This window comes from Bidens hawaiensis, unplaced genomic scaffold (assembly GCF_021521415.1).
Source record: "Bidens hawaiensis isolate Kalapana, Puna unplaced genomic scaffold, B.hawaiensis_p1.1 tig00006607_1, whole genome shotgun sequence".
In the NCBI taxonomy this organism is placed as follows: domain Eukaryota; kingdom Viridiplantae; phylum Streptophyta; class Magnoliopsida; order Asterales; family Asteraceae; genus Bidens; species Bidens hawaiensis.
The window spans coordinates 217,592-243,309 of record NW_027491446.1 but is presented as its reverse complement, the minus strand read 5'-3'; the positions used below and the strand labels follow the sequence as shown (position 1 = coordinate 243,309).

At 35.1% G+C, this 25,718-nt stretch overlaps 1 protein-coding gene across 1 annotated transcript; it reads right to left on the bottom strand.

Moving 5' to 3' along the window:
* Positions 1–23,242: 23,242 nt before the first annotated feature.
* On the bottom strand, positions 23,243–23,775 carry LOC143633051 (diphthamide biosynthesis protein 3-like). The gene has a single exon (XM_077101421.1). The coding sequence runs from the start codon at positions 23,719–23,721 to the stop codon at positions 23,473–23,475; it is 249 nt and encodes an 82-aa protein (XP_076957536.1). The 5' UTR covers positions 23,722–23,775; the 3' UTR covers positions 23,243–23,472.
* Between the last annotated feature and the right edge of the window lie 1,943 nt (positions 23,776–25,718).

The window sequence follows — 25,718 nt, the reverse complement described above, 5'->3', positions numbered from 1 at the left end:
TATAACGAATTGGAAGACTCTCCAAATCCGACTAATATACGCAACTTCTTAGGGTTGGCTGGCTATTATAGCAAATTCATCGAAGGCTTCTCCAAGATAGCTGCACCGTTGACCGGTATGACCCGAAAGTCCGTAGTGTTTAGTTGGGGTAAGTTTCAGGAGGAGGCTTTCGAGGAATTAAAGAAAAGACTCACGCAAGCTCCAATCCTTGCTTTACTCGATGGTGACGAGGATTTGGTTGTTTGTACGGATGCCTCGTATCGTGGGTTAGGTTGCGTGTTAATGCAACGAGGAAATGTTATAGCTTATGCGTCCAGACAATTGAAAGTTCATAAAAGTACTTACCCAACGCGTGATATAGAGCTAACAACAGTAGTGCATGCTCTCAAGATATGGAGACATTATTTGTATGGTACTAAGTGTACTATTTACACATATCATAAAAGTTTAAAATACTTCTTCGAGCAAAAAGAGTTGAACATGGGACAGAGAAGATGGTTGGAGTTGATAAAGGACTATGACTGTGATATTAAATACTACCCTGGTAAGCCTAATGTGGTCGCCGACACGCTAAGCCGTAAGAATGAAGAAGTCATTGCAACCGTGAAGTCGTATAAGTTAATTATTAACTCAGATCTCTTCGAAGAAATCATCAAGGCGCAGTCTGAAGTGCTTGCAGATGAAGGATTAATGAAGAAAGAGGAAATTTTGGACAACAAGACGAGCTGATAGATAACACTCATGGTGTAAAGACTAGGTTTGACTGTATGTGGATTCCACGCCATGGAAATCTTAGAGGTCGAATCTTAGATGAAGCTCACAAGTCAAGATACTCGATTCATCCAGGATCCACCAAGATGTATCAAGATTTGAAGAGAGACTACTGGTGGCTGGGTATGAAGAATGATGTAGTAGATTATGTCAGCAAGTGCTTAACTTGTTTGCAAGTCAAAGCTGAACACCAGAAACCTTATGGGAAGATACAGCCACTAGAAATACCTGAATGGAAATGGGAACACATCACCATGGATTTCATAACTAAGCTACCAAGTACAGCTAAACATCATGATACAATTTGGGTGATAGTGGACGTCTAACTAAAAGTGCTCACTTTCTACCGATACGAGAGGCTATCTCGTCGGAAACGTTAGCGAATGTGTTCATAAAAGAAGTTGTTAATAAGCATGGAGTGCCATTGTCGATTGTGTCTGATAGAGATACTTGCTTTACTTCCAGATTCTGGAAGAAGTTCCATGAAGCTATGGGGACAAGACTGAACATCAGTACAACGTATCATCCTCAAACCGATGGAAAGTCTGAGAGGACTATCCAAACCTTTCAGGATATGCTACGTGCTTGTGTGCTAGACTCTGGAGGAAGTTGGGATAATCATCTACATCTTGCAAAATTCTCTTATAACAACATCTACCATTTAAGTATTGGTATGTCGCCGTTTGAGATGTTGTATGGAAGACGATGTAGAACTCCTGTATGTTGGGGAGAGATTGGCCAGAAAGATATTGGAAGTCTAGAAGTTGTGCAAGAAACCTCTTCAAAATTTGATCTGATCAAGGCAAGAATGAAAGCTGCTCAAGACCGTCAGAAGTCGTATGCTGATAAGCGGTGACGACCAATCGAGTTTAACGTTGGTGACAATGTGATGCTCAAGGTCTCGCCTTGGAAAGCAATTATTCATTTTAGAAAGAGGGGAAGTTTGAGTCCGAGGTACATTGGACCGTTTAAGATCGTGGATCGTGTGGGCGAAGTGGCCTACAAACTATATTTGCCCGAAGATTTAGAAGAAATTCATTCAACCTTTCATGTTTCTCATTTGAGAAAATGTCTAGTTGATGACACGTCTCATGTGCCATTAATAGACATTGAGGTTGATGACAACTAAACTACATTGAGCAACCTATAGAGATAGTTGACCGCAAGGGAAAGCAACTTCGTCATAAAGTTATCATATTGGTGAAAGTGATATGGAAGGATCGCAAAGGATCTGACGCCACTTGGGAAGTTGAAGAAGAGATGCGCAAGTTCTATCAAGATTTGTTTAAGTAATAGTTCGGTTTCGGGGACGAAACCTCTTTAAGAAAGGAAGACTTGTAACATCCTACTTTTGATAATAATAAATAAAAGAATCATGTTTGTTTAAAAGTGTGTAAATATTTAATTAAGTTAAATAAAATAAAGAGTATGGTCTTGGTTAGTGAAAGATGGAATAAGGGATTGTTATGGGCCTTAGGTCCATAGGCTTAAGAGAGTATAAATACTCCTTAACCCCCCCCCCCCCCATAAAACCCTAAAACTCTCATTCTTATCTCCTAGCCTCCTACACACTCAAAAACACACACAAGCACACACTAGTACTTCGGCCAAGATCCAAAACCAAGAACCGAGCTTGGATTTTGATAGATCTTGACCATACAAGCCAGATACGAGTCTAAAGTTGCGTATCAAGCTAACCGTAACCTAACAAGCGCCAAAAAGGTACGTTTTACGTATAAAGGTTATGTTTTTAAGAAAGGTTTGCCCTAAAGCTTAGCACTAAGGCAAATCAGGTGTAGATATACCATAAAAATACAAACTTGATGTTAAAAATGGACTTAACGAATTCGTTAGTATATATGGTTCATGTGAAAACCCTAGATCTAGCCTAAAACTGGTGTGGAACCAATAAAGGTTCAAGATTTATGGATAAACGGACTAGGTTTTAGTCAAAAATGGAAATGAAAACGTTTAAAAGGTAGAATAGCACTAGAATATGAGAATGCACGTTAAACATGTAATAATAGTGATATTATAATCATTACGGCCCAATAGTGGTTGTACTCGAATAAAGGGGTGTATTCGATTGAGGGGTGTATTTGAATGGGGTGAATTCGAATGAAAGAAAGAAAAGAATAAAGAAAGGAATAGGGGCAGAAAAGAAAGAACACAAGTGTTCTATTTGAACACGCGTATTCTATTCGAATACAAGACCAATCAAGTGTTCCATTAGAATACAATGCCCTTCCAAAAGCCCATTCGAATACATGTTACATACGAATACAAGTTACTTCCTAATACAAGTGCATTCGCTTACAAGATCCTATTCGAATACATGAAAGAAAGAAAGAAAGATTATACAAGTATCCCCTATTCGAATACAAGGAATATTTGAATATACAAGATATTCGAATACAAGAGAGTTCAAGAAAGGAGAGCTAATTGAATACAAGTCTGTCCAAATGTAAGCAAGCTTGTTCGAATACATGTTGTATTCGAATACATATCTATTCGAATATATGTTGTATTCGAATACAAGTCCATTCGAACTCATGTCCTATTCGAATACATGTCCCTTAAAATATATGTTATATCCTAGCACAAATCCTATTCGCATACAATCTTAATTCGAATACCTTGCCCTTAGAATACAATGCCACTCGGATGAAGGGCCATTCTAATAGGGAATTGAGAGCTAACGTGTTTTCTGGGGGATGGTGACTCTTAGGGTACGCTATTGGGGTTTGAGGGTTTTAGTCAATAAATACTTATTTTAGGGAAAATATAGGACAAATTCCAATAATAATTAGGATATGCTCGTAAGATCTTACTTGAATTCATCCATCCAAGTTCCACCCAAGTGCAAATTCTTATTTCAAAATGACTGATTATAAGATATTTTGATTTATTTATTTAATTAAGTTATGTATATTTCGATATATATAAAAGATACCCCAAGATTTTTTCTTTTTACTTGTTCCATATAGTTTGTCTTAACTCGAATGAATGTTCTGAAGAAAAATCAATTAAGTTGTGTTCTAGAAAAAAAAAAAGGATTCTGGCATCTTTTCCCTCCTGTTCAAATTAAGATACTTCAATGGTCACACGCATGAAATCAGCCATTCCGCTCTTTTTGTTCTATTTCCGATGGAGTTAAATTCTCATCAGTACGAGTCAATGGAATGACTTCTTAGGCTCTTATATACATAGAAGGACACGCCTAGCATATATACCCTTTTAACTTCTATTTTGACGGATTGAATATCTTTTATAAGAAATCGGCGAAAGACTCGCCGATTTTTTTTCAGGAAATCCCCAACGAAAGATACACACTATTCCGTCTTTTATATCAAATTGATCATAACCGCTAACTACATTCTACAAAATTGTGCACCACAAATAGGAGCTAATAAAAAGACATGCAATCTCATAGAAGTACATCACAATTCCTTGTGAAATAATTAAAAAAACAATTTGATGAGACAGGCGGAAAGATATCAAATTGCTACCAAGATAACTCTAGGTTCCAACCGATAAGAATCCTTAGGAACCTAAAAAAGGATAATAGCCCAACATAAATTACTTATTTTTTCAAGTCCCATTTGTAGGTTCTATCCATATATGTTTGGATTGACAACCCATACTTGATCCTGTTGCTTTTTCGGAATTGAAAGAATAGAGAAAATGAATGACTTTAGTCTGTTTGTTTTCGAAGTAACTTACATCAACTGGCACTAGTTTGAACTAGTTTGATGTGAACCTTTAGGAGTAATTCGTTTAATCGATTATATCTAAATTAATAACATACCTTTTGTACGACTCACTAAAGATAGCCATATACATAAAGATATTCCGGCACAACTCAACCATCCGTCGATTCGGGTCAATTTGAAAATAGCTAGAATATAGCATTTTCTAGAGAGAGAAGAATTTTTTTGACAGAAGCCGCTTATACCATATTTTGCGAAATGGATATTTGTGTCATGATACAAACGTAAAAAAAAGTCAGATGATATTTTTTGCCAGCGGCTCTAAACAATCTTGTTTTCTTTATTTAACATGAACAAATAGAGAAGTCATTGCAATAGTCGTAAATACTAGGCCTGCTAAACGGACCAAAATAGAGGGAAAGTTAAGACTTGTCATAGAACGGGTATCTCGATTGACTATTTTTACTCGTTATTATTATTTAGATTTCATATTTATTATTTATAATATAATTTAATAATATACGGATATCTCATACTATGTATAAGAATATCTTATGTATTACTCTCTCTGTCCTATTAAAAGTGTCATGTTTTGAAAACCACAGAGTTCAAGATAGAATGAATGATTACTTTTTTTATTTACCAAATGACAATAATGTCCTTGAAAATTGGGTCCATCAATATTGTTTATAAATGTTAGTTGTGTGTGTTTAAGGGTGGACTTGGAAATTAGCTAATTAGTTTTGAAAGTGGACATTTGTAATGAGACAAACAAAAAAGGAAAGAAATATAGACACTTTTAATGGGACATATGAAGTATAATTTAATAAATATTATATAGACATAAGTATCTATCTAAGTGAGTATATAATGTTGTTTTTTTACCTGTCTACATGAAGGAGTTGAAATGATATGGTTGTGATATTATTTTCTTTATTTTTTTTCGTGTTTTTGAATTTCATTTATTAAATAAAAAGCTTATTTAGATTCTATTTATATTAAATCATATTAAAGGGTTTGTTATCGTATGTTATAGAAAGATAAAAAAAATTCTATAGACTTATCGTATGATATAGAAAGATAAAAGAATTCTATATTTTATAGATTTGAATTATATATTATGAGATTTTTTTTCTCCTTTTTTTCCTTTTTCCTTGTGGGCTCGTTTATTAACCAATCTTACTTTTAAGCTCGAGTTTGTTTAAACTCGGCTCGGTCAAGATTTTTTTACTAACCAATCTCAAGTCGCTCGCTAGCGGCTCGACTCGTTCGTACCCCTACTTTTGATAATTGTAAATGATTATCCATTTTACTTTTAACCCACAGTTTTTAAAAATGTGAATAAAAGTAAAACTTACCTTACCAATTAGCTACGGAGCTATACTATATATAATGGTACAATACGTTTAATATAATACAGGATTTACAATGCATATTAACTTTACTAAATCATCTCTAATACAATACGTTTAATTTATCTCCCTCAAGTAAAAAGATTATTATTAGCTTTTATATAGCTGTTAAACTGTGATCTTATTACTAATATTATTAATATTATTATAATTAGTAGTAGTTTTTATATAACTGTTAAACTTTGATTTCTTTTATTTTGCTTCATACACATGTACTTAGAGCCGAGGGTCTCTCTGGAAGCCACCTCTTTATTCCTTTGGATAGAGGTACGGTGTGCCTACATCCCACCCTCCCCAGACCCTACTTATAGCTTTGTTGTCGGCGGGATTTTACTGGACATGATTGATTGATTGATTGAAGTAAAAAGATGGTGGACTGAGAATCAGACGTAGTATTGCACCAAAAAAATTCAAGGTGAGTGCACGGATGGAATTTAGTAAAATGTCGGCCACTTGAAATTTGGTTGGAACAAATTTAGTTTACATAATTTCCCAAGAGAAACGAGTTCCCAAATAATGATAATTGAGATCTATACATTTTGCTCATTTGTGTGAGACGGAATTTTGACTGCGGAACAAAGCAATGGGATTGTCATAAGAAAAAACGGGTCGGATCTGGAGTCAATGTCTGAAGTTCACATAACAGATGAGTGATCCATACAAATTTTATTGTTGTATTAGACCATCCATAGTGACCTTTTTTTGCAAGCGTATGGAGCCTAAAATGACGGGGGCATACCGCCACCCCCTGGCGTTTTGGGTTGGTTTTGTTGATCAAGCATTTCCTGCATAACGTTGGTTTGGCACGAATTTTGAAACATTACCATTATACCAATGGCTATATTAAAAAATAATTTTTTTTCTATATAATTCATCCCCTTTCCAATCAAAACTCGTTTTTTTTTATTAAATTATCTTCTCAACCTCTAAACACAACAAACTCTATAAAATCAAACCTATGGATTCTCCCACTACCAATACAACCATTTTTTGGGACCGACCAACAAGCCGATGACAACGCAGAGGAAGAGGCGATTACGAGTGCGGTTTTTCTCGCGACAAATTAGATGAGTTCTCTTCGTTCTCCTCCCCCCCGGCTTACGGAAAGAGCATATATATTGAACGAGACCGTTTGGCCACGAACGCTCCTTTGATGCCAGATTACTTCGATGAGTCGGCAATATACAAGAACCCGAAGTTTTTTAGGCGTCGATTTCGGACGTCTAAACGTTTAATTTGGCGTATTGCCAAAGATTTAGAGCACAAGTTTGATTATTTTAAGCAAAAACCGGACGATTGAGGGACGCTAGGATTAACCGCAATCCAAAAGGTTACTTCGGCTATACGAGTGCTCACCTACGGAAACACGACCGACATCAATGACGAGTTGTTAAAGATGGACGATAAAACAACTCGAGACACCTTGGAGTATTTATGCTATAGTATATTGTAATTTTAAATATATATATTATATATATACATATATCGCTTGTAGTTTTTGTTTAAATTGATAATAATTAATTGTTTTATATAGGAATAATAAAAGATGTACGCTCCACATTATCTAAGAACGTCAAATTATAACGATCTAGAACGGATTTAAGAGGTGCATGCAAGGGTGCATGGTTTACCAGGCATGCTCGGGAGTATAGATTGTATGCACTGGGAATTGGGAAACTGTCCAACCGCATGGAAATGTCAATACACACGATGTAACCGAAAAGGACCAACAAGTCAGTCTTCAGGTGATTGCTTCATACGACCTTTTGATTTGTTCGGCGTTCTTTGGTGTCATCGATTACAACAATTATATAAACGTCTTGGAACAGCACCTGTGATGAAGGGTTATATCTCTAATACCATGCTCATCACTTCACTTTGGGCTAACGATAACCACTACCGACACGGTTACGAATTGGGTGATGGGATATATCCGAAGTATGCGATTGTCGTGAAAACGTTTAGACACCCGATCAATGAAAAAAAGATTATTTTAAGAAAGTGCAGGACTATTCGTGAAAGGACATCGAGAGATGTTTTGGGGTTCTTCAACAACGTTAGCATTTCATCTATGGTCGTTAGAAATAATGAAAAGCGTTATGTATACGCAAGGGCGGATCTTATGTGGGGAGGGGAGGGGTCGTGCCCCCCTGTTTGTAAGGCCCCGATCCCGGTGCCCTACTTTAGCGTCGGATTTACTCATAAACACAGTTCTTACAATCAGAGTTAATTAAAACTTTCGCTGAATAAATAAAACTTCGTTCATTCTTTACAAAACATTACAACTTGTCTTTAGATGATAACATAAAACATCGTGTTATAACATCATTCCTTTTTATCATTAGATGTCAGCCATTCAATCCATGCCACGTGCCATCCTCGTGCTAGCTCTTTAGACCTGTTTACCTGCGTGCATACTAAAAGTCAGCTACGCTGAGTGAGTTCTAGTTAATCAAGCAACTTACCATACAACCATTACATGCAATCACATACGTATCCGAAGACACATAGTCCACTGTCTGACCTATTCACCTTACCACTTAACCACTTAACTGTCCCCTACGTCTTAGCCACTTGTTTTACGGAAGCACATAGAGGTTTGCCCTCCCACGCACTCATGTTATGCCACTTAATAACGAAGGCAAGTATAGGCTTACCCTACCACGCACTCACGTCATGCCCCTTTAATAACGAAGGCACGTATAGGCTTACCCTACCACGTACTATCGTCATGCCACTAACACCCTTACTAGACCCTTGCCACTTCTATAACACTCTACCTCTACTTGTCTACAACACACTTTCTACCATTACATCATTTACATAATAACCAAGTTACATAATAACATTTACACACACTAATAACCACTTAGAGATCATTCCCATTGGCCGTACGTGCAATATCCGAAGATCGTTCACGCACCGACAAACATTCGTTCATAACATATTACTTACTATCACATCAATCATTATAGCATACACTTACCACTTAAGGTAAGTGTATTCACACTTCACATCGAGTATGCACATAGTCCCGAAAACATAATAAGGTAATGGGACTAGAAACTCACCTGATTTCGGTTACGTTCACCGTTAATGGTTGTCCTTCTCTTTAGCTGTGCGCGACTAACTGTATAACAATTATACGTATCAATTACCTATCACTACCCATAACACGCTCCTGCTCTAATTATAACCCTTAACGAACGGGGGTCCGGAGGCAGCGCCCCTGGCAGCGGGGTTCTAGGGGCAGCAACCCCTAGCAGGGTCCAAGGGGCAGAGCTTGGAAAATTTTTATTTCTATTAACTGTCTTAACACATTTTCCATTAGATTTTTAAATAGTTAATTAATTTGCTAACTTAAAAGTTCAAGGTCTTCTGTGTAATTAAATCATTCTTTTCTAAGTCCAATGACCATTCTGTCATTTTATTAAACTTCTAGTTCATTACTTGGTTCTTAACGAATTGACCCATCATAACGAACTGGTCCTTTAACGAATTGGACCTCATTCGTGTGGTTGGGTTAACGCATTAAAATCCATAGCGAACTGAACCTTTATAACGCGAACTGAACCTTTAACGAACTGAACCCTTAACGAACTAGAGGTTCATTCGTCAGTTCTCCCTTAACGAATTAACATAACGAATTGAGGTTAGTTCGTCATCTCAGCTTAACGAAAGGGCATAACGAATTACTTGTTAATTCGTTATGTCTCTGTTAACGAATCAGGGTTAGTTCGTTAAGCTCCCGCTAATGAACTAGGGTTAAGTCAGAACATTCCCTGACACCACCTTAACCTCGCACCACATTCTCCGGCGCCGCCTTTCCGGCGCCGTCGCCGGAAAACCGGGATCTCACTGGAAAAGCGAGATCTCGCTTGTTTCACCACCGTTTTCACCGTTTTTCGTCCTGTTCGATCCAGATCTGAGCTAGGGTATCCCTAAGCTCATCTTTTGGTCGCTTTATACCCGATTCCATCCGGATCTCATAACTTTAATGGTTTAAGGTGTCGGCTCGTCGTTTTGCGACTAAATCTAACGGGTTTGAATCTCTACAATATCATACTATCATTACCTCGGGTCGGAAATCGATTCTTCTTGGTTTCAGCTAGAGAGAGAAAGTAGGATGAGAGAGAGCTAAGTGTGTGTTTTGGGTGATGTATGGAATGGAATGGAAATGAATGGATTAAGGCGTAATTATGGTTTATATATTATGGGTCATGGGCTTGAGCCCATGGTCCATCTTCCTCCCTTTCTAATCAAAGTCCATTACCCATATTACTTAACCCAACACAAGCCCGACTCATGATAACTCCTACTTTATTACTTTATTTTATTATTTCACCACTAACCCGAGTAAACTTTCCCACCAATATTAAATAATATAATTAATATTATATTAGAAATTTCGGGATGTTACACTGTTTTTCGGATAAGTAGCATACTAGATAGAGTTGCTTAACGGTCGATTGAAGGGAGGAAGCTATTTTATGTTAATCTTTTAACTGGATGTGTAGCATGAGCACCAAGTGAGGTGAGGAGAGTGAAAATATAAAGATGGAGATCCATTTTTCATGAGCTTTGATTTGAAGAGAAATGAAGAAGATGAAGAAAAATAGAATAATATTATAACTATGTTGAGTGTATACTTTTGACAGAGAATAGCCATGTGAGCTTGCATGTAAATTATTCCTTCATTTATATATTCATTTGTATTAATTGTTATTTACTTATTTGTTTTATTTTGGAGTTCATATTTTAATTGGTTTATAATGTAATTGTTTATTTTTATTTCCTATAAAATTACATTAAAATATATTATTTTCTTTCATTACTATTTTGTTTGCCTTACCGACCACATACATTTCATTTTTGAGGAAGAGAATATTAATTATCGGACCTATTGAAATTTATTTCGGCCCCCGCAGTTTACATGTTCAAGTTTCGCCAACGTGTATACGTGTATCAAATTGCATAACATGATCATCGAAGACGACGATCGAGCAAGATTTCCAACTTATATACTGGACGATGATCCACTACCAACACCGGCAACTTTGGATTAGAGACTAGAAAAAACTTTTCTTTTGCGTTCAAAATAAGTACATAACGCTCTTATGGCGGATTTGGTCCAACATGCTTAGTTGTTTCGCCGCCTTCCTGGTGAAAATGAAGTCGAGGACGAGGGAATGATGAAGACGAAGACGAGTTCGATGATGAAGACGAAGACGACGGAGACGGTGCTAATGAAGACGAAGACGAGGACAACACCAACGATGGTGCTAGTGAAGACGAGGACGAGAATGAGGTAGCTGAGTAGTTTTTTAATATTTCCATGTAATGTTTATTTAATTAATGAAATATAATCTGCTTAGTTTTAATTACAAAAATTAGAAATGCAAAAAAGAAAAAAAACGATTGGGTAATGATTGCTGCAGAGTTATGAGTAGAGTTATGACTACACATTTTTTTGCAAAATGTTGAAATGCTGGTTGGGTGCCACATGGATTAAAATGCCTGGATGTATGACATTATGACTACACATGGTCTTAGCATGACATAGTACTTGGATTCATAACTGGCGTGTGAAACCGTGAGTTCTTTCTTGGTACTTCAAGAAACTAGATTCCCACCAATAAAAACGAAGTAGCAATAAGTGGATCGTCGTGTCTCAACAAAACGAGCACTATCAGTAGAATCCAAAAGAGAAGTAAAGTACGTTTTTTAAAATATTAGGCCAAAGGAAATGGTGCCTTTGACTTAACGAAGTATCCGCTGACACACTGAAAGTGATCCAACATGGGTGCTTGAAGGAATAAACTGGCGTGATTAACGGAATAAGAGAAATTTGGTATGGTGATTGTTAAGTATTGCAGAGCTTCAACAAGAGATCGATACAAAGCGGGATCTTCAAAACGAGTACAATTGGAGAAAAAAGTTTCGTGAGGAACAAGCGGTGTATGAATTGGTTTAGATCGAGTCAAGCAATTTAGCCCATATTTGAATGTTATACACGTACTTGGATTGACTAAGAAACGACGAATCATTTGTGTCGACAACCTCGAGACTGATAAAATAATTAAGGTTAATCATCAACATATATATATTCAAACATGTACAAGGTACATGATGCAAGAGTCTCACATAAAAATGAAACAAAACAAATAAACAAGGTACTAATATTACCCATAGAAAAATATAAAGGAAATTTTTAATCTATTAAAAGAAGATTTAATTTGAGTCGACATAAGTCAAACATCACTCTAGTTCTCACAATATGTTACAAATGTTTTATCAAGTGAAATACTGCCAGCAAAGTTTAGTTTTCACATGATATTCTATTGCTAGATACAGTTGCAGATTTGATAGTCTATAATAACTCAAGTTGTGTTTTTGGAATTTCAAGAGATTGTCCAGTTGCCGAAGGAATACTTCTTTAAATAGATACGAGGAGAGAGATTTGAAACATTTTTTAGATCTTTTATACCGTATATACCACGTTTAGAAAATACCAATTTTAGAGTTTGGTGAGGTCATCTTTGCAGGTTTTTAAATATCAAGCTTATGTTAATCGTGGGTAGTTTCAATGTATAAGGAACACTGGTTATATGTTATCCATTACATGTCACGCGTTTATGTCTCCATGAGTTTGCCATACCAATGGAGGCAAGATTTACTTCTACAAACAAACTGGAAAGTAAAAACATGATATTATTAGAAAAACGGTGCCTGCATCTCGATCCATTAGAGTTATGTCTTGTTTTTACGGAGACATGCACTGTGAATCAAATGCCACTTCCATCAAAACTCCTCTTCTTCTTCACATCCTACACAAGAAAAACAAACATATATATGTGAAACTAACATCCTTCAAGCGAGTAGGCAATATTTAGAATATAAAAATTTAAAAATTGAATATAAAGAAATGGGTGATCACATACTGTTGGTAAGAGATTTTGATTCCTCCAGCGCTTGGATCGGCAATGGTAGAGAAGGATTCGTGTGACAAGTCAAGGTCGCCCTTGATCATGACGGTCACGGTGGGGGTGTCCGTACAAGGGTGTGGTACACCTTGGTTGAGTGCACCTGTACAAGTCACCTGGAAATATTTGCCGCAAGCAGCTCCACAATATATATACACACACATGTTATAACATAATAAATTAAATAAAATGATGTTTGTTTCTATAACATTCTATTTGGATTCCGTACGTAAGTATGGAGGGTCATTGATGGTTCCAATCCCATCATTGGACGACCCGAGACTTAAATGGCTCATAACTACGAGAATACTAGAGTAAACCCTTATGGATGCCATCTAAGTATGAAAATATATAGGTAACGTACTGCTTATCGAGAGAGAACTTGAGAGATTAATTAGGTTGTGATATGATATTTGAGTGAAAGAGAGAGTTATTTATACTCTACTTTCTTTTTGTTAAAGTTAACTATAGGAATAAAATCACATACGGCAACTGTTTTATGTTTTTTGCTTGGCGGAGTTATCCTTTGAAGAGCCAAAGAGAATTAAATTAAGGAACATTCTAATAATTTGTCTTTGTCTTTGTCATTGTCTTTTGCAGAAAAGATGTAAACAATAAAATCAGTTGGACTTTCATTACTCCCTCAAGTCTATTGGTTTCACCTTTAAGGGATTTCCATAGTCACTTGTTTCCAAATATAATTTAGGATTTTCAATTCCTTGGATAGTCCTCACATAAATGACAGTCATAATTTTCATCTGTTTCTTGACCTATGGTTTCCTTCTAGTTTTTTTTTTTTTTTTGAACGACCAAACAAAGAAAGTTTCCTTCTAGTATCTGTTAATTATTTTTATCGATAGAAATAAAAATAAATATTGATTTTTAATATCTTGTTGCTGAATCAACAATTGAGTAAAGAATAAGGTCACTGCTAAAAATCGTTATTGACATTAATTAATACCATTACATAACAAGTTACATACCAACTTTTAATTTATATATACAGTGCATATAACACCCGGAAAATGGCCAAAACGATGAACACGTACAAAAAAACGAATTACTTCCAGTTTGAGGACGGATGCAGTAATAAAAGTCCAAACCTGAAAAGCCAGAAGAATATGAAGGAGTCCAATACATTGTATCAACTGATTTTATTGTTTACATGTATCTTTTTCTGGCAAAAGACAAAATTGCATATGATTAAAAATGTTGCTTTTTTCGTTGGCTCTTCATAGGAATATCTTTGTGAGTCACAATGCAAGGAGTTGCCGAATGTGTGTTTTCTGATTTTATTCCTACAGTTAACTTGATATATATGCAGCCTTGATCAATAGCAACGAAGAGCATAAGTTAACTAACCGTCTCTTTCACTCAAAATATATTAAAAACTAATTATAGCGGCTTTAACTGGTTGTTAACTAAATTTGATTTCTCTTTTTCTTGTGGGTCATATATGTCATTGTTATTATTATCCACCTCATTTAATTAATCAATGATTTATCAAGATTATGGACCATTATTTAATCTAGAATGACTAAGCTTTATGATCATTGTTGACCATGATTTTACCTTCATTGACACTGACCAACATTTAATATGTATAACATGATGATCTCTAATGTGCAATATATATTTAGTTGTAAACCTGTCATAATGGGTCGTAAGGAACAATAATGGGTCTTTATAACAGATCATACAATACCAATGTGGTTGGTGGCTCAGTGTCTAAGACATATTAGTATTAAATTTTTTTGATTAATTTATAGATTATTAATTTTCTATAGCTTTACCTAATTATCTATTATAGGTGATAGAACTTAAAGTCCATTCATTCTTTTCATCAATTCAAGATTATGAAAATTTGCTTTATATTTGGTGTATATCAATGTGATTGTGTTAGCTTTGTACGTAAATAAAATATGTATATTGAAATGTATATTCTTGTGGATGAATAAATATTTTTATTGTATATATTGTGGTTATACGTACCCGTTGTATATAATTATAAGCTCGTTGTGTTTACTTCATCGAAAACAAAATGGTTCACGGCCTGTTGTGTAAAAAATTATAAACGCGGGTTTTAGCCCGTTGCATTAGGTTGTAAACACTTGGTTTTCTTACACTTGGTTATATTAGGTTTTTTAACGTTGAAGTTTACAAATATATACACCGGTTAGAGGTCAGTTGTAAAATTTTAGCACCACCGTTAAGTGTTAACTGTCGTTTAGATATAACACACTGGCTGTTGAACCGTTTTAAAATGTCAGATTTCATCTTTTGCAACGTAACATATATAACGGATTCCAGACCGTTTCAAAAAACCTCAAAAAACTGTTTTAAAATGGCATTTTTATGTAGTAATGATGCACAAATCCGGTGTTTTAAAAACCGGTTCACACGGCCGGTTGAACCGATTAAACCGGCTTTCGCACAATAGGCCAGTATTTTAAGCCAAAATTAATTGATAGGCAAAATTTGTATTTTGAGCCAAAATACCAGTTTCCCACAAATCAAACCAAAATTTGTATAAATTGGCAAAATTATAGAATTGTCCAAATACAAATTATCCATAGCATGTCAATATTTTCATTATAGTTAACTAGGTTATAAACCCGTGTGTTACACGGGTTTGAAAAATTAAATATCATTTATTATTTTATTATATGATTATGTATCTTCAAGTTGCAATAATCATTAACAAAAGTCACAAAAAATGAAAAATGAAAAAAAAAAAAAAAAAAAAAAACCATTTTCAATTGTATTGTTGTGTTAATTTAAACATATATTGCTACTTAACTAACGGTTGCAAGAGTTTTAATTACCAAATGATTCAAATTGAGGTTTAATGATATTAAATTATTAACTATCTATAACCAACAAAAAATAAACGTGTGTGGCTGATTTCATGTCTTTTTTTCTAATCCATGTCTTAGGTTATAAAATTAGAAGCAAAAGCAACATATTTGGTAATATTGGCAAAGAAATTGTAATACTAATAATGTTATAGACATTTTATCACAATTTTTTTAATTTTATATATGCCTTGTTATTAACACATGTTACTTAATTTCAACAACATACAAGAAACTAAACAATTATAGTGAATTTATATTTGCGTGTAAATGTAAAAAAAAGTGTAAAGAAAACATGTTCGGAACAAAAGTAATAATTTTCTTAAAAATAACCAGTTCTGACTCTAATAACCATTTTCCTATCATTTATATTAGTCAAGTATACTTTATGGCCTTAACTTGTAAGATTTTAAAAAAAAGTGTTGTGCCTTTAACAAACAACACAATATTGTCATCACTACCATGATACTCTCCCGAGAAGATATGAATTTTACTTCATGAATATAAATGGATATCATCAAGGAAATAAAACTCACAATGACAAATTGACAACAATGTATTTTAGGGATCAAAACAACTCATTTTCTATATTAGTTTGACCCGATACTCTAGTTGATGCAAGTTTGTGACAATGAATAACCACAATGAATTTCACTATCAGTTAACATATGACAAAAATAATGCAAATAATTGTTAGATCTGAAAGAAACAGTACTTGTATGCACTGTCATCAATCTACTGTTCTCTTTTAGTGCTGAATTATGCCACGTTTAGCAAAAGTTGTCAATACGTATAAAAAAATTTTATTATATAGAATTAATAGTAAAAAATAATCAAATGATCAGCACCATTTTCGCATTGCTTAAAGTAAAGACGAATCGTGACACCTTTTTAATCAATCACTGATAAACTCAAACACACACAACGTAAATTTACACACTCTAAAATGAGTCTCAAAAGTTCTACATACGTTCTTTTATTTCTAATTTGTTTTTACTTTATTTACTACTATAAAATTATAGATAAATCATTAGTATGTAATGTTTAAAATATTTGTTAATTCTTTTAATTAGATAGTCATGACTTTTTATTTATTTCTTTCTTTCTATAAAGTTATAAATAAATCATTAATATGGAATATTTAATATATTTATTAATTGTTTTAAGTATATAATTATGACTTTCAAAATTGAACAATCATTATGCCACTTGGCAAAAATTTAGATAATTAGATGTCATGTGGCACAACAATATTTTTGTTTATTTTAATAGTAGATGAGCCAGAAGAAGCATAGACCAATGACGTCAAAACGACGTTCACATCCTCGTATGAAAACAATCACATCAAGAGGAATGTCAACTTACTTATTTTGAAATGAACTCAAGGACCTTGATTAAGCCCATAATTATGAAACTTCAGCACATACTTTTTTTTTGTTATTTTGTTTGAACAACTTAACTCCTAGTCATGAGGATTGTAACACATGAATTGCATTATGGTTAACTAGTTGTTAATATTTAGGGGATGAAGCGGCACCATTTGAACTTATGGCAAGAAATGTAGAACACCAATGTGCTGAGGTGGTTGAAAGTTATTCGTACTTGCAATTATTCGAGAAACAAGATCACAAATCAAAGAATGATTAAAAGCTTCTCAAGACCGTCAAAAGAGTTACTTGGACGCGCAAAAGATTGTGTTTCATTGAAGAACCAACACAAATAATTGATAGGCAAATTTGATACATGCATACCGGTTTCCCACGTCTCAAATAATATTTACTCAATTTCCATTGTTATGGTATTTTTTTTATTGTTAGTTTTATAAGAGTGGGTTATTAATGCTCGTATATTTATTTTTAATTGGTTGTAAGCGTATAATCTTTTATTTTAATGAAGAATATTATGAATTCATAATTTATCTGGTCCTCTCGTCTCCGTTTCTTTCTTGATGGATGCACGTCAAAAATCTAGAAGTCAATCGGTAAAAATGAAATGGAATTCTCTCGTCGAGTATCAGAAACAAAAACGACTTGGAACGAGAGGGCGATCTAACTAGCTATATATCCATAGTTTATTGATATATATGATAAATTTCAAAGAAAAATTAATTAATTTAGAGGCCGTAGAAAAAAAAAACTTAGAAATATAATGTTTTCATGATCAGTTTGTGAAACAAGATTTATTTTAACTATGATAATTAATGAACCTTTTGGATTCATGAAATACCAACCAACGTAAAGCCAAAAAAAACAAGGAAGATGCATGATAAAGTTAACTAAAGTTGATATTCTGCTTCTTGATCCCAGTAGAGTCATTAATTAAAGATCTTCTTCAAACCCTTATGCACAAGAAAAAGAAAAGGCAATTATCAGATAACATTAAACTAACCCTTTATTATAAGAAAAAGGAATTAAAGAATATAGTCGCGTACTCTTGGTAGGAGATTTATGTCTAATATGTGTGTGCATGCGTTATGGTGCATATTGGTTGCTTACGTAAGTATGGAGGATCATTGATGGTTCCAATCCCATTATCCAGACGATCCAAGACTTAGAAGGCTCATAATAATGAGAATGCTAGAGTATGTTCTAATCGACGACGCCATTGAAGTTGAAAGGTTGTATTTGTTTTGAAATGGAAGACGAGGAAGATCGAGCTTTAGAGACTAATTAAGCTTGTGATAGTTTGAGTGAAAGAGATGGTTATTTATACAGTAAGCTACGGATCAGTTATACGGCCGTCGGTTACAGTGTGCCTCACAAAGATATTCGTTAAAAATTATAATTCGTCTTTTGCAGTAATGAAAAAAGAAAATTTTAATATGCAGGCCAATCAAAATGGTGTAAACAAGAAACCAATAATTTTGATTGAACTTCTATTAGGCTGATCAAAAACTGCAAAAGAGTTATTCCCTTTCGTCACATTAATGCCCTTAAATTATTGTCACTTTAAGCCTTATATGACGTTATTGTAGCAAAGCCCATGCCCCGATAACGTCTTTATGATGCCCATTACAGATGGTTTTAGTGATTACTTTTCTCGGGTATCATAATGTTTCATGTATAATTTGGATTGCAAAATAAATTAACGAAATTTAAATAAACAAGCCAAATTAATTAAGTTCTCCTGATACCTTTTTCACATAACCACTAAATAAAAAAATCGCCATCTAACATGTACATGAGTTCCATTTTCTAGATGTTCAAGATATTTCTCATCAGCTGCTGCCTTTTCGTATCTTAACTGCGAACAAAACCAAACTTTCTCATGCAATTAAAACAGTCCAAATGATTGACAGAAAAGATAGCGGCCACTTATAAGCAGATATGAAGTTACTCAATTACCACACTTTTTAGAGTATCAATTCGCATTCATATCTACTCTTTGGACCCGCTAATAACTCGTTTACTAGTAACACATACTAATATATATTATTAGTCCAAAAACTTCCAACAGTTAGTATGTGGAATCGGAGGATTAATTTAGTGGTGTTATCGAGTTACCTACAAATTTTTAAACCCATATTGAGGTCTATAGAGACTAATTAAGCTTGTGATATTTTGAAATATGAATTGAAAGAAACGGTTAATTATACTCTACTTTGCTATTAATAATTATCTAAGGCTGCATATCAATTAAGTTAACTGCTGGAATAAGTAAAAAAACACACACATTCGGCAACTGCTTGCATGCATTGTGACTCGCAAAGATATTCTTTGAAGAGCCAAAGAAAATTAAGCAACATTTATATACTAATAAGTATTGTTGTCTTTTGCCAGAAAAAGATCATGTAAACAATAAAATCAGTTGAGGCAACGTATTATTGGACCATTGGCTTTTCAGGTTGGACTTTTATTACAAATTCATTACTTTCCAGCTGGCTGGACTTTTAATGTCAACAGATTATATATCGTACAAAGACAGAGACAAATTATTAGAAGAATGTTCCTTCAATTATCTTTGGCTCTTCAAAGGATATATATATATATATATCTCCGCCAATCACAATGCAAGCAGTGGCCGTTTATTATTTTATTCCAATAATTCACTTTGTGAATAACAAAAGGTAAGAGTATAAATAACTCTCTCTTTCACACAAAATATCACAAGTTTAATTAGTCTCTAAAGCTATATATTTCCATACTTTCAATACAGATACAACCTTTTAACTTCAATGGCATCCATAAGAGTTTCCTCTACCATTCTTGCGCTTATGAGCCTTTTATGTCTCGGTTCGTCCGACAGTGGGATTGGAACCATTAATGACCTCCATACTTGCGTAATCCATCTACACTATGTATCTTAATGTTATAGAAAAACTCATCCGTTTACTTAATTTATCAAGTGTTAACATGTTTATATATATATACGGTTATTACAGCATCAGCTTGTTACGGGTTCCAAGATCAAGGAGTCATGATAGCAGCTGCGAACCAAGATTTATGGCAAGGTGGAGCTGCTTGTGGCAAATATTTCCAGGTGACTTGTACAGGTGCACTCAACCAAGGTGTACCACACCCCTGTACAGGCACCCCCACGGTGACCGTAATGATCACCGATTTCTGCCCGCCACCTGGTTGCAAGGGCGACCTTGACTTGTCACACGAATCCTTTTCCACCATTGCCGATCCAAGAGCCGGAGGAATCAAAATCTCTTACCAAGAGTACATGAATTATTACTTGTTCTTAAATTACTGAATTTGCATTATTATTGGCCACTCGCAGGAATCATATCTAATTATTTGTTTTTTCTTGTGTAGGGTGTGAAGAAGAAGAAGAAAGATGATGAAAGTTGCAATCGATTCACATACAAGTTTGTGCAAACAAGATATTTTAGTGGATCGACGTGCATGACCCGCATTTCTAATAATATTGATCAAGTTTTTAGTTTCCGGTTTGTTTGATGTTATTTATCTCTTTGTTTTTGCTTTTGAATTAATTGGCATATCATGAATCCAATGTGTTCTGGTTTCTAGATACAAATCTAGTCATTCACTTTGTTTGAAAAACTCATTGAAACCTAAAATTGTGACATGTAAAAGTATGATAACAATAGTAAGGCCAATATCCACATCATTTGTTAGGATTAGATCAATCGAACAATCAAAAACAATAAATGAAAAACAAAAAAAAATCCCTGAGAGATTTAACATTGTTCGGATCCGGAGGGACCTACATCAACTAACGTTAAGTAGAGTTTATATTTACATTTTGTTGAGTGAGGATCTTTAAAAGTACAATGATCGAAATATATGGGAAACATAATTGGGGTTAATATATTAGATAACCAACTAGGCTGAGGCTTGCTAGGTCCGATCTGGCCAAACCTGTCTGCGTCCTCATCCTAATCAACTTAACTCACAACGGGCTGAAGCCTACAAACGTGTCCAGTTACATCCCAACATCATTAACACCCACAAACGTGTCCAATTACTATCACATTAGATTTTCACCAATCTTTCAAAACACTCGTCTTCACTTCATCTCAGCAAACATCCTTACAAATCCTTAAATATCACTACGTTTTACACTTAGTTTTATAACCAAATCAAACTATTTATAAAAACTTCTAAAACTTAATGCAAAAACAAATACATTGAATTTTATTCATATTTCTTTAATACTATTTATATATATTAGAATTTTGTAAAATCAACGAGGTCCATCATGCTTATATTTGTTATTTTTTAAAATAATAAGAGTAAAAAAAGTCATTTCACACCCACTAACGGGTCATCCACACTAGGGAGCACTAATGTTACACAAAACAAAACTATTTGGACCATCTCTGTTATTTTAAAAAATCAAGGACCAAATTTGCAATATAGGTACACCACAAGAATCATCCTTATAATTAATTATTTAATCCAACTCTTGAGCATGTACACTGTTTGCAAGAATATAAAGGGATAGAAAGATGTATAGACCTGTATGTTTTCTGTTTGTATTAACATTATATCATTGTGCATATTAGTGTGTTTAGAAAACATTACCAAAGAAGTAGTCCTACAGATGTCGACGGCTTGCCTAAGACCCTACTGCCTCAGTGTGCCTCACACTTTTTAAAATCATGCATGGTTCCTCAAAGGCAAATGCACCATGTCTCGAAGTATAGCCTTGAGTCAACGTAAAAGGATGCAAAGTCAAATGCTTTGACGCGAACTTAATTACTTTTTGACCAAATGCAACACTTTCTTATGAAATTGAGCTAAACCTGTGTAACCATGGAGCATGCAAGGCAATACAAGAACTGCTGCAATAGTGCCAAACTGCCAAAGTCATTGATTAAGGCTCTAACCAGCATTAAAAAGGGTAACTTCAACCTCTTAACAATAAATCATGTGGCTTGCTATCCTATCCCTTAATCACTGGGTGGAGTCGACAACGGGCCTAGTATGAGAGAGATATTGTTAATCTAGTGTCAAGCCTGATTATGAAAAACATCAATGAAGGGATAGAGGAAGAGAGATATTTCAAAGCTGACTCCAGTTTTTAACAGCTTTAATATAATTCTTAAACCTTATAATATTTGCAATCATATAAAGGGATAGAGGAAGAGAGATCACAGTATGTATAGCAGTGCCTATTAGACTTATATGCTGAATATTTGTATTAATATCATACACTTGTGCATATTGGTGTGTTTTGTGTAAAAACCTAGTTAATAAACAATTTAAAATTTTTTTACCAACAAATGTACGCCCACGAATGTGGGCGGCTCACCTAAAGACCCCATGGCCTCGGTGAGTCTCACGCTTTTTAAAATCAAGTCAGTACCCGCTCCTCAAAGGTAATGCACCATGTTTGTACGTTATAGCCTCAGATCAATGTAAAAGGATGCGAAAGCTTTGGTTTGAACTGCTGCAAACAGGGCAGCTCTGGGCCTCTGAGTGCCAATGTCACTGATACATGCTCCAACCAGCATTACAAAATAATAACTTCAGCCTCTTAACAAGAAATCATGTGACTTGCTAAGATACAAAATATCCTATCACTCATTCACTTGGTGGAGTCAACAACGGGCCTAGAATACGACTGATTGTTAATCTTAGTGTCAAGCCCGATTACGAACAACCCCAACAATAGTACAATACCCATCACTACCTATCAGTCCGTTGGCATAGAGTATGCCCATTTATGGTCTTCTTTTAAGAATTACTCACTGGAATCAATGCTATTTTAAACTCACCTAAAAAACCAGCTCCGTATATTAAACATACTACACACACTTAATAGTTCTTATAGACAACTGCAACTTTATATAACCAATTAATATCTGGTTTGATGCAGATAAACTGGTTATGATAGTCTAACACCATAGGCTCATACCAGTCCAAACTTGCAAAATAATCTAAATCTAGTCGTACACACAAACACCCGTCCCGTAAGTTTTGGTTATTCACATTGATTTGAAACATCATCGAAAATCAGATTTTTCCTTAAAAAACCTCTACCTGAAAAAATAAATCAGTCGATTAAACACAAAGATCTCAATTTGCCCCAAATTATAGTTGAAGCATTCAAACATCAACAAAATCAGAACAACAATACATTGAAAAAAATACCATAAGTTAATCACAGTGTAATAAGCTTGATTTCATCAAAATAGTCTGCTAACAATATAATCCACTGAAATTTAGGGTTTACTCAAAATCAAATTCTCACAAGCCAATTAATCGTAAATCAAACTCTATATGACACCTCAAATCACCAATACAAAACTCAATAACCTGAATTTAATTCAAGCTACAGCTACCGGCTGTTGCTTCGTCGGCTCAATCTTCGTCTTCGACTTCTGCTCAATAAAATCCTCCATGTTATAAATAACCGTGATGTAAAGCGAGCAGCTAGGGCACCGAGCGATCTCTTCGCCGATCTTCAACTCGTCTTTTGTGATCTGAAACAGGTCGCCGCAAGGGCAGGGGTACGTGTACGCCTTCAGCTCATCGTTCCACTCCATGTCTTCGATCTCCACGTCGTCGTACGACATCGTCGGAGCTTGTTTCTTGTCTCGCCGGAGATTGAAGGCTGTTGTGAGGCTAGGGTTTGCTTATGGAGGCTGGAGAATTTGATTTTAAATGTATATTAAAACCTAGAGTTTTGAGATTTTTTTAACTGTTTTTAATATTATTTCTAAATGTTTCGGGTTTCGAGCTTAAACGTGTTTTTAAATAGGGCTTTTAGTTTCTGGTCTTTGTATAAGAACAAGTGTTTTGCAACGGAATGAGTTAAATGCATTATACGTTCGAAAGTCAAAAGCTATCGAGAAGTGCGACGGGTATGACGAAGGAAATCGATCAGTATCGGTTCAGTTCGTTGTATTAAAGTTTTGCGGGTGAAGTTTCACTAGGCCCAACGTGGTTGCCACCTCTTATGTGATCTTGACGAGTGCTAAGACCATTGCGGAATTATCATCCATGGTTTATGGGACAATTCTATTATGAATATTAATGATGGAGATTAGAATAACTGTCTTATAACATTAATGAGTTCTTGAAGACCTGTATGTAGGTTAGATTTGCCGATGGGTTGTTCAATAAGCTCGAGGCTTGAACCTCGTGCTCGTAGCTCGCTTGATAAAAAACTCGAATAAAACTATCTAATATAAAAAAAAGTTGATTCGAAACGACCTGGGCTGAGCTGACACATTTTTGTAACCGAGCCGAGCTCGACCCAAGCTCGGTTCAGAACATTGCTCGGCTCGCTGGCTCGATTTTAGACTCATTTAACATCAGCATCGGCCTTGAGGCCTAGGCTTTTGTAATTTTGTTAAATGTTTCCAAAGTTTTATTTAAATGTTTGAGATTTGGGTTTCGAGTTTAAACATGTTTTTAAGAGAAAATTCCAATTTGCCTCGATGGAAAATATCGTCGCGAGATGGATTAACCACTGAAAAAGAATTTGCGCATGTTGTGCACCTGTGTTTCTCCCGCGGGTTTTTTTGGCTCCTTCCGTTAGTTGACTTTCTGTTGACTTAGTGAAGTTACCATTATGCCCTTTTATAATAATAATATCAAATGTAACAACAAATCTTCATCATCTACCCAGATCTTCACCATCATCATACTCACTCAAACCCAGATCTTCATCATCATCATACAACACCAAACCTAGATCTTCATCATCATACCCACACCACCACCAACGTACCCCCTTCACCAAACCTAGAAACCCTAAACCCCTAAACCCTAAACCCTAAAACATTTTTCCGACGGAGGTGATCGCCGGAAAATCAAGAATAAATTGCCAGAAGTTCAAGAAAGATGTCCGGGTTTGAATTTGGATGGAGGTGACCTGAAAACCCTAGTCGCCGCCACCACCACCGTCTTCCTGTTGCCGGAACCCTAGTCGCTTCCACCACTACCATCTTCATCCGGTAACAGTTCATGCTGGCGGTAACCCTAGCCGGCACCACCACCGCCGTTTTCCTGTTGCCGGAAACACGAACCGGTCTCCTACACCACCATGGTGCCATCGCCGCCACACATCTCTCTCTTTCTGGCCGCCACCACCATCGTCTTCCTAATTTCTTCAATTTACAATCTTGATTTCAGAATCTTGAAACCTTAAACTCACTAGTTGGAAAGGGTTGAAAGTTTGATAGTTTCAAAGTGGTTTATGTTATGGATATGAGGATGATAATGAGATTCTGATGAAAAAGGAATTGTTATGGATGGATATGCAATTTTATGTTGCTGTTAGTATGAATGAAATTTAGATTATGATTATTATTATTATTATGGATATGGATATGAGGACATGAGGATGATATGAGTGATGATGATAAGATTATTATTATTATTATTACTATTACTATTATTATTATTAAGAGATGATTACCAAAATGCCCTTGGCATCCGTCAGTCAACGACGGTCAACTGACGGAAAGGAGCCAAAAAAACCCCGTCGGAGAAACACAGGTGCACAACATGCGCAAATTCTTTTTCAGTGGTTATTCCATCTCGCAACGATATTTTCCAGGGAGGC

Coding starts and splice junctions, on each gene's coding strand:
- LOC143633051 (XM_077101421.1), bottom strand. CDS start 23,721: ATGTCGTACGACGACGTGGAGATCGAAGACATGGAGTGGAACGATGAG.